Source organism: Phascolarctos cinereus, unplaced genomic scaffold (assembly GCF_003287225.1).
Source record: "Phascolarctos cinereus isolate Bilbo 61053 unplaced genomic scaffold, phaCin_HiC Scaffold_5;HRSCAF=322, whole genome shotgun sequence".
Taxonomy (NCBI): Eukaryota; Metazoa; Chordata; class Mammalia; order Diprotodontia; family Phascolarctidae; genus Phascolarctos; species Phascolarctos cinereus.
Window position 1 is genome coordinate 98480788 of NW_027555958.1, and position 11166 is coordinate 98491953.

General features: G+C 38.7%; 1 protein-coding gene across 1 annotated transcript in view; it reads left to right on the forward strand.

Annotated features, from left to right (window-relative positions):
* IPCEF1 (interaction protein for cytohesin exchange factors 1) overlaps positions 1–9291 on the forward strand; it is a 219643-nt gene extending 210352 nt beyond the window's left edge. The window contains exon 15 of the mRNA XM_020986656.2: positions 7939–9291. Within this exon, the coding sequence (XP_020842315.1) occupies positions 7939–7956 (18 nt within the window). The 3' untranslated portion in view covers positions 7957–9291. The remainder of the gene's footprint in view (positions 1–7938) is intronic.
* The last annotated feature ends 1875 nt before the right edge of the window (positions 9292–11166 follow it).

Below are 11166 nucleotides of genomic sequence, written 5' to 3' on the forward strand. Positions count from 1 at the left end.
ATAAGATACTCCCCAAAACATCTATTCTGTAAAGCATTTAAGGAGTTCTCTAGTTTAATCCTTACCCATGAATAAATGCCCTCTATGATATCTCCAACAAGTGGTCATCTCATCTAACCTCTGTTTGAACATATCAAGCTTGTTACATAACAAACACTTAGTAAAGGATCTATATCCATCTGTCAGTCTGTCTATCTATCTATCTATCTATCTATCTATCTATCTATCTATCTTTTTGGAAACTAAAATATTGAAATGACAGGCCAGGTAGACAAGAGGAATTTGGCCTTGAAGGGACCTTGGAACTCATTTACTCAAAGTTCCTCTTTTGACTAATAAGAAAACAGGGATAGGGGCGTAATTAACTTACTCAGAGGTGGTATAAGCAGAAGAGGTAGAATTCAGATGTATTCTGCTCTCAGATAGTTCCTGTGTTCTTGTTTCATGCTGCATCTATGTTTTTTTTTCATCCCATTTTCTCATTTCAGGAAGTTCTCCCAATATTCTTATTTATAGATTGCATTGAGCCCCAGAAAAGGACAAAGTCCTGTTAAATTCCATATCAATAATGAGATGAAAAAATGGACAAAATGTTGCAAAACTGAAGAGGAAGAATGAAAAATAGAAATATAAAGAAAAAAGGGACAAGAGAACAGTGGACAGATAAGTAAGTTCTAGTCCATTCAAATGATGGGATTGTAGATTTGGAGCCTGTAGAGACCTTAGAGGCTGTCAAGTCTAAGCCCTCATTTTACATTACGGAAACTAAGGCCTTGAGAGATTAAATGACTTGTCCAGGTTCCAAGTGTCTGAGACGCAGGCCTTCCTAACTTCAAATCCATTATACCACAGGAATATGCTGGTTTTGCATTATTGACTGCAAATTATACCCAGAAGTGCCCTTGTCTAGTTATCTCCAAAGTGGGGGCCTTGGTCTGATCCCAAAGTGAGTGATCAACCAGTGCAAAGGAGGCAGAACAGATAAAATCTCACTCTTGCTTCAATAGCCAAGACAATACAAAACGGCTTGTCTTCCAACACTCACTCACTCTAAATCTGCCCTTTCCTTTAGCTGTGCAATCTTCCTTTTTTTCCTCCTCACTCCTCCCCTTATGAGCTGAATGTCAGCCCCTCATGGCCATTTATCACCTAGATTAAACACTATTCAGAGCAGCTATGGAAATGCCATTGGGAATATTCTGGGCCCACTCCCTGACCCTCCTTCCCTTGCTTACTCACCTGCCTGCTTTTTTGAGGGACTCTCAGGTTTTCACCGCTCTGGTGTCATCTTCCATTTTTTTGGGAATTCGTTCATTCCATTCATATACCTAATCAGTTGCCAAGTCTTATTGATTCTACCTCTAAATCTCTCTCACCTGTTCCCTTCTTCCTATTTTCATAGCCAACACCCTTACCGGCTAGCATCTCTAGCCTGAATTATTGCAGTAGTTTCCTGGCTGATCTCACTGCCTCAAATCTCTTGCTTCTCAAATCCATCCTCTGGTTGTTTTTTTTGTTGTCCTTTGTTCTCTAAGAGGCCCAAAAAGACATCACTATGTGGGAATCAAGTACCTTGTCTCAGACTGTGGCTGATCAAACCAATTTGACCTCAGAAGGCTCTACCATAGGTTGGGCACAAATAGTCTGTACGAACATTTGAAATTGAACATCCTCTATATAACTGCCAAAGTAATTTTCCTAAAATGAAAATATGACTGTCACTCCCTTACTTAGCAAATTCCAGAGACTCTTGACTGTAGGAGGCAGCTAGATGGTGAGGTCGATAGAGCAATGACCCTGGAGTTGAGAAGATCTGAGTTCAAATCTAATTTCAGGCACTTACTACCTGTATGATCCAGGGCAAGTCATCTAACCTCTGTTTGCCTTGGTTTCCTCTACTATAAAATGGAGACAATAACTTGGGAAGTGCTTTGTACAGTGCCTAGTACATAGTAGCCACTGTATAAATACTTATTCCCTTCCTTTTCTCTAGGATCAAATGTTGTTTCATCCTTATGTCATTCTTTTAAAATATCTCTTTTTTTGTGTAGGTTTTAAAATTTATATAGTTACTATCATAGTGATACATGTATATAATTTACAAACAAATCTGTACATATTTAGGTGCATGCTCAAAATATTTTTACTGGTGGAGTACATGAACAAAAAAGTTTGGAGACTACTGGCCTGGTCAGTTTGACTGGTTGAGGAATGAGGCTATTCTTTGAACTTTGATTGAGGTGTAAATGAACACCCTTGCCCTAATATTTGCTGACTGATACCAGAATAGTGATGATTTACTGAGTCTCAGGCAATTATAGATCTGAGCCAAACCAATTGACTTGACTTTTAAATAGGAACAGACAGATCCAGGAAGAAGGGACCAAAGAAGTAGAGCTGAGGGAACTAAGACTGCATGGAGCAGAGCCATGAGAAGTTGAGAGCTGAGATCCTGTTGATCCATGCAACCCTCCTCAAGGAACTCACTGACCCCAGATATATCAGATGTGGAAATTTAGAAGCTCTGATCCACTGAGAGGTTCTGAAAAATTTAGCATGAACAGAGAAAAGAGCTGAGAGAGGGGCTATACACATAGAGTGAACTTCCATCTTTGGGGCTAAGGGTTTTCTTGGGGTCTAGGCACATGCAGACCTTAGCCCTTCAGGGACCCGAGTCCAATCTTTGTGTATAGTTCCTCTGTTAACTCCAGTGTCTGAGGTCTCCACTTGGACTCTTTCTGCCCTTTTCTATAAACCAAATCTAATGGTAAAGCTCAAACTCAAAATAGTACTAATTCAATTAATCATCTGCAATGGCAACAGCAGCCAGGAATGAGTACTCATTCATATCCCATCTGGAAGACATAATCAAAGTTGGTGGAGAGTTGATGGGGACTCTATACCTTGCATAGGGAGATTTCTGTAGATAGCCAGAATAAAACTTCATACATTAATGTTGTTAAGTTAACTAAGCTACTCCTGCTCATATGTTCTATACTCTAAAAACACAAAACTACAATTATCCTTAGAAAAAGAACTTTTTGAATGAGTTCAATATTTGTTTAGGAAGCTGAGTTTCTCTTGTCATCTTTCTTTGTCTATTTCTTATATATGCCATGCTCTGCGGCACTTATCTGCCATGTGTCTTGAAGAGTCGGGGCCCCATAGCCTGGCTATTATGTTCCCTCAGAGGTCTGAGATACCCTTGAGGAATTGGGACATGTATCTTTTCTAAAGTCATAACTCACAAGTCCCCACTGATATGTTTTTTCACCAGGATTATCAGCTTTGAGAATCATTTAGTTAACCACACTTAAGTAGCTTTCAGAAAGGGATATTTATTAAGGTGGTATAGTTGTTATAAAACATCCCATTCAAGTCTCACACAACACAATCTCTCACTAGTAGGTGCAGAATCCAGAGGAAAATGGGCTTTAGCTTGGAGTATACATGTGGCAAAGGGATAGCCCATGGCTTTTGGTGGCTGAAGTCCTTTTCTCCCCTTCGTATGGTATTCAAGAAGTTTTTCTTAGTTATGGTGTAGCTTCTCTGCTGAGCTCTTTGTAGAACTACAAATCTAGATCCATTTTATTCTTGGCTTTCAATGTAGACCCTGCTATCAGCTGATCTGTCCATGCTTCTTGGACATGGATGGGAAGATAGAAAATCTGAACTCCTCCAAACCCTTCAAAACTTTCAAGGTCCTTCTCTGGGCAAGGAGGGGAGGAAGGAGAACAAGGCAAAAGCAGAAATACTCTCCTCTCCACCAAGCAGCTCATTCTCAGAGTTTTCAGCTGGGATGCTATTACTTTGTTTTCTGCTTGTTGGAATCCAAATCTCTACCAGAGGCTCAAATAACCAGAGTTCTAACCTGGTTCATTTTCTAGACCACATCATAGTTCTCCCAATAGTACATTAGTGTGTCTCTCAACCCATAACATATCCAACAATTGTCATTTTCCTTCTTTTGGTCATTTTTGCCAATCAGGTAGATATGAAGCAGAACTTCAGAGTTGTTTTAATTTGTATTTCTTGAATTGTTAGTGATTTGGAGTATTTTTAATATGGCTAGTTGTAGCTTGGATTTCTTTTTTTAGAGTTATCTGTTCATATTATTTAACCATTAATTTAATGGTGAACAACTCTTGTCCTTATATAGTTGGATAAGTTCCTTATATATCTTGGATATCAGACCATTATTAGTGAAACTTGGTGCAAAGCTTTTTTTCATAGTTAATTTTTTCCTTCTAATTTTAACTGCTTTTTGTGCAGAAGGCTTTACATTTTATATAGTTGAAATTATCAATTTTATTTTTTATGGTCTTCCTTCTCCTTTGGCCATGAACCATATCCATAGTTATAAAATATATCTCCTTCATTTGCTCCTCTAATTTGTGTATGATGTGGTCTTTTTATATGTAGGTCATGTATCCATTTGGAGCTCATCTTTCTGTGCAGTGTGAGATGTTGCTCTAAACCTAATTTCTGCCAGACTGCTTTACCCTTTTCTCAACATTTTTTTTAAAAAATGAGTCTTTTTTCTGAGTTGTTGAGATCTTTGGGTTTATTGCACACTTTGTGACTATATTAATTTGCTTTTTTGGTACCTAATTGTTCCTAACTGACTTTTCTAATTTTTTTTAACCAGTACTAAATAGTTTTAATTACTACTTGTAGTATAGTTTGAATCTAGTACTGCTAAGCACCACTCCACTATTTCCCTATTTTCTTTGAGATTCTTGATTTTTAAAAATCCTGATTATTATCATTATTACCATTTTTTCTAATTCTATAAAGTAAACTTTTGGTAGTTTGGTATGGCAGTGAATAAATATATTAATTTAGGTGCTACTATAATTTTTTTTATTCTATTGGTGAAGCCTAATCATGGACAATTAATACCTTAGTTACTTAGATCACTTTCTCAAAGAATGTTTTGTAGTCATATTCATATATTTCTTATGGGTCCTGGGTAGGAAGATTCTCGAATATTTATATATGTTGTAGTTTTTTTTAATGAGCTTTCTACCTCTATCTTTTGTTGAAGTTTTATATATGAAGTGCCTGTTCCATGCATTAGTTAGCAGTGTACCTATATCAAATAAGGAGTAAGCCTCGGTTTCTGCTTGTATGGAAAATAAGCTTGGTTTTGTGTTTTCATTTTGTTTTTGGTCATGATGTATGCCTTCTTTGGCATAGGGAGCTCCCTGTGAGGAAACTCTACCAATACAGATGAGAACTTTAGGAACTTTTAAAACTTATAGGGGTCATAGAATGGTTAAGTGTCTTGCCCAAAGTCACACAACCAATATGTGTCAGAGCCATGACTTAAACCCCAATTTTCCTGACTCCAAGGTCAGCCCTCTATCCACCCTTTATTTATTATTTATCTGGTATATAGCTTGTCTGTACATATTTGTTGTCTTGTTATCTCTCCCTTCAGGATTATATTTGAGTTTGCTTGATAAGTTATTCTTAGTTGTAAGCCTATGTCCTTTGCCTTCTGAAATATTGTATTTTTAGCTCTGATACTTTATAGTGGTGGCTACTGAACTATATGTGATCCTGATTGTGGCTCCTTGGTACTTGAAATTCTTCCTTTCTGACTGCATAATTTTTCTTTTACCAGGATACTCTGGACTTTGACTCTGATATTTCTTAGAGTTTTAATTTGATGGTTTCTTTTAAGAACTGATCAACGAATCCTTTCTATTTCTATTTTGTCCTCTGCATCTAATTTCTTCAGACATTTTTCTTTTGGGACTTCTTGAAATAGATATATAAACTCTGTTTTTGGTCATACCATTCAAGAAGTCCAATGAGTCCTAATTTTTCCCTCTTGATCTGTTTTCCAGGTTAGTTTTTTTCTTTTGAGATAACTTAATTTTCTTATATTTTTGAGACTTTTGACTTTGTTTTAATATTTCTTGTTTTCTTATGGAGTGAATGGTTTCTATTTAGTCCATTCCAAATTTTAGAGAGTTTCTTGCTTGGGCAAGGTTTTGAACCTCTTGGATAAAGCTATAAATTCTCTTTCCAATTATTTCTTTCATACCTCCCCTTTCTTTTCCACTTTTAAAATTCTATCACTCTCATTTCATTCATAAAATTTTTTAAAACTCTTTTTAAAAATATGTTTCATCCCTTCTAAGATTTCTAGTTGAATTTGTGTCCAAGCTGTTTTTTTGGTTTGTTTCTTTTTCTGCTTTTGTACCCAGAGCATCACTGAAAACAACAGCTTTTTATGGTGGGATGCTTTCTATGTTTGCTCATTCTTCCAGTCTACTTTCTGACTTCAGATTTGATGCCAGGGATGGCTCTGCACACTTCCGGAGGGAAGGAAAATCTGGGCTGTTCCTATTGCTGTTTTATTGTTGAATTGAGTGGGGCTGTGAATTGCAAGTTTTCAGTGTTTCAAAGGGTTGGATCCAGGGGAAAAGTCTGATTGCTGTCCCCCTGTTCTGAGTGCTTCAAGTTCCTGATTTGGGTTTGGATCCAAGCAATAGTTGACTGCAGTTGGACATAGCCACTATCAGTGATCTGGGAAGCTCGCTGTCCAGGGACACACTGCCAGCTCTTCTTTGGTTTCAGATTTCTGCCCTGCTTATTCCTCTGCAAGCTTCGTATGGGGCTTGAAGTTGGAACTGAGACACTACTCTTTTCTTGGGGTCTAAGCCATACCACTGCTGCTTCCTTTTGAACTTGCTTCTTTTGCAGGACACAGCCTAGAGCCTGACAATGCTATTTACCCTAGAATGCCTGGATGCCGGTCCCTTCCTCTACCCTCCTTGCATTGTGACCTGAAACTGAGGTAGTGGGTGGCTAAGTTGCCAAATGGCACCCATTCTTGTCATGGTGCCCTGGTCTGGATACTGAAGTTCTTCTTAGTAGTTCCTGGCCAGGCCCTGTCCCCAGTGCCCTCAGATTGTAGGCATGCCAATGTAGGCATGAAAAATGACTCACAGTGACCTTTTTTTGGGGGGAGGGGTGTTTCCCTATCAGATTTAGTCAGATTCAGGCGCATTTTCTAGAACTGTTTGGAGGAAGGCTTGTTTTAGGTGGATTGATGGGCAGAACTTGAAGCAATGCTTCCTGCTACTTTTGCATCTTTGACTCTCCCTAGAATATGTTCTGGAGATAGTAAGACAACAAATCTGCTTTTGTGCAGGGAAGTAATAGAAGAATGAAATAGAAAGGTAGATTGGAAGCAAATAGTTGTAGAACCTGGTTGAAAGTTTATTATAGCTTTAATTAAGATAGTACACAGTCATTTGGTGGAGCTTTGCAGGTATATTGTCCGCCACATGGTAGGTACTGGTTTATTGACTTGACTTGCTAAGAGAAAGATGCCTGAGATAGAGATTTGGAGGCTCCACCTAGAGGACATTGCAAAATGGCAGATTTAGGGACTGAAAAGACAATCCAACCTTTTCGTTTTAGGCATGTGATTTATCTTTGGTCTTACAAAGACAGTAAATGTCAGACTTGGGATTGATCTGAGGGCCCCGGACTATAGTTTCTAGAGTCTTTCACTTCTGTTATTGACCTGTGCTGGGTAGAGGCTTCTGTCCTTTTTAAGGCTCTCTCAATTCATCAGCACATCCTTGGGAAGCCAAAAGTTAATAAAAATTAGAACAATAGAATATTATGTTATTTTTAAGTTCTTCATAAAAATCTAGAAAGCAGCCCAAACTGAAACTGGTTATAGTTCTCAAAAATCTTATTTCTCTTAGGGAAGATAAACCTTATGGTTCTTTTGTTGTAATAGTGACAGTCTGTTGAATCCTAAATCACTATCTGTTCATTTTGCCCGACTCTTATTCACTGAATAAATACTTGTAATTGCTAATTGCTTTCAGCAGAAAACTGACTCATTGCCTGAGGAATGACTTACCTATCAATGTTTTTGTTCCTTTTCTCTGCATTTCCGTATTCAAGCTGGAGGAGGTGTTATAGGTGACCACAGCAGCCAAAGAAGAGAAGATCGGCTGGCACTTCCTCAAACATCCCACTGACTAGACAGATTAAAGGATTTGTTTTTTCTTCCCAGGGAGACATCATCTCTGGATTGGTGAAATTAAAAAATGTAGACAAGATAATTAACTTTTATTATTTCTGGCTGAAGTACTATGCCTGGCCTTTTCTTTTATATACATTGGAGGATGCAAAGTGCATTTGTTTAACTTTTTGTGTGTGTATTCAATGTTGGACACTGATCCAAATGTGTGCATTCTGATTCTAAAGATTTTTAAGTAGCGTTCATGCTGATGGCTCCTCAATAAAAGTCATAACCAGGTCTCCATTCATGGTGACATCATACCACCACAATATCCTTGAAATTGTGCATATCTTTTCCTTGGAGAAAACTGTGAAATAACAGACACTAAAGGGTGAGGAAGTTATCACAAAGGACCCCCCTTGTGGATGTGAATAAAGAATGTGCTTTCAGGCAAGACCTTCAAGGAACCATAAAATAAATGGCCCATTGAAGATGATTGCAAGGACCTTTGGCAGAACTCCCAGGGCAACCAGCCAAGGGTTTGTACCATGACTGGCCTATTGTTTGCTCCAAGCTGAGAGAAAATTTTGAGAGTGGCATTTTTATTTAAAGTGGCATTGAAGTGAGCCTCATTTACTTTGGCTATGACTGACTCTGTCAAGGTGAAATCTTTTGAGAATCTCACATTGAAAAAAAAAGTGTAGATGAGTCCCACCTGGGATCCAATCTCATCTTTCAGGTACAGCACTTCTTAAACTGTGGGTCACAACCCCATATGGGGTCACAAAAATCTGGCAACATTAAAAGGTTTCTCAACACGCAACACCCAAAAATTAATTAAAAACCGAACACGTAATGAGTTTTCGATGAGTCTGCCTGTGTTGTATCATGCAACTTCACTGCAGCCTTGGTTCTGAACACCAACCATGTGTACTTGGTGCTGTGCATGCCCTCAGGCCACTAGAGAATGCTGCCAAAATGAGAGTGGAAAAAGTTTAAGAAGCCTGCTCTAGAGACATCAGCACAGTCCTTCCATTCTAGCCAGGAATATCTCTTCACTGTTACCTATATTCACCACTATCATTTTTGTTGATATTGTTTTACCCTTTTTCAGCCTCTACCTATTTAAATTTAAAGCTTCCTTCAAGGTCTATCTCCTTTTGCAGTCTTTTCACCTCAGTTGGTGATTTTGACCTCATTTCAAAAAATTTTCTTGCATTAGTATATAAAAATTTGTTTTATATTTGTTTGAGGGGACATGGAATAGTAGACAAAAACCCAGCCAATTTATAGTGGGGGGGGAGGGAAGGGAACAAATATCAAATAAGAGCCTACTATATGCCAGGCACTATGCTAAATACTTTATAAGTTATTTAGTTTGATTCTCACAACAATCCTGGGAGGTAGGTGTTATTATTATCCCCATTTTACAGTTGAAGAAACTGAGGCAGGCAAAAGTTAAGTGACTTGCCTAGAGTCACACAGCTACTAAGCGTCTGAGGCTAGGCTTGAATTCAGGTCTTCCTGACTTCAGATCCAGCACTCCATCCATTGTACCACTTGGAAAACCTCTGTTATTATCCATATGAACTTGAGCAAGTCATTTGCGTTTACTGGGCTTCACTTTCTTTAAAGTGAGACACTCATCTTTTAAATGAGAAACTAGATGGCTTGTAAGAGTTCTTTGAGCACTATATTTATGAGCCCATGACTAAATGACCTTGAAGGTCTCTTTCCATTCTAAATCTGTGATCCTCCAGGTTGTTTTGGATTATTCTTTTGTTCTCCCTCCATAAAAAGATTTGTAAGCCTTTTGAAATTGAATTCCCTATAGTCTGTAACACAGTGCAGGGCATTAGTATGTTCTTGATAAATACTCACTGTCGTAACTGGATCTACTCAAATTACCGTGGTCCCATTTTTGAAACAGAAAAATTGAGCTGAGCCAACATGGTGTGTACCGCCCTTGTCCCAAAGCTCATAGTCATGAGACTCTTTCCTTATTGGTGGAGATGAATGCCCTGACCTTTGGGAGGAATGAGGCAAAGCTGGGGGGAGGCGAGAGCTTTAGTTCTTACCCAGTAAAGGCAGTATTCAAAAAAGAGTTCCATTTGGAGTCCCTCTTTAAGACTCCTCAGGGTCAGTCAATCCCCTCTGGGATTTTTGGAATGCCAGTCTTCTTCAAGACTCTTCATATGTCAGGTCACTTCTGGAACTTCTGGCTTCTAGCTTCCAGAGCAGAGGTGGAAGAAGTCAATCCCACTTCAGGTTGCTGAAGGAAAAGACTCTGGGAAGACACGGGGTGCTAGAAGTCTCAATCACTGCTAAAACTGGAGACTTTAGTGGTTTTCTCTTGGGTTCAAGATTAAGAACTCTTTCTCTGGGTTGGGCTGAGTTTTCTTGCTCACAATGGGAGAGCTGCTTCACTCTGTATTGTCTGGTACATATTCTCCTATGTGATTTCTGTTTTGCTGCAATTTGGATAAATGGGCTTCTTTGCTATTTGCTGGGTATTCATTATGGAACCGGTATTAGGTGGGAAAGGTGTGAGGCTCTGGATGTGGAGCTTGGTATTCTCCTTATACCAAAATGACAAAGTGATCTGAAGTTAGCTTGAACCCTATTGTATTCCTTAGATGAACAATATTTAAAGGAGTAGTTAGACATCAGTACTTCCTCTCTCTAAGGAGAGCAGAGTGGGGACCTCTGCAGGGAACCTTATGCTTTCCCTTCCAGCAGGAATGAAAGTTTCTCTTGGAGAGGAGTGTGAGAAGAAGCTCAAGCAGGGGTAAGGAACCTGCAGCCTTGAGGCCACATGTGGCGCTCTAGGTCCTCAAGTGTTGACTTTTGACTGAATCCAAACTTCACAGAACAACCAGATTTGTGGCCACATGTGGCCTCAAGGCCGATGGTTTCCCACCCGTGGGCTAAAGAGATACAGTCTATGTCCCTTTACAATTGAACTTACCACTCATATTGTTACACAATACATAAACATAAATAAAACAACTGTTTCATAAACAAACAAATGAATAAGGATTAGTGATTAATTCTTATCCAAATATGTCACAGAAAATATGAAGCTAAGAAGGACTGATGTTTTGTTTTTATTCTTTCCTCCACTCTATTCCTGTCACAATATGACTCTTATTGAGGTAGCTGTAGAA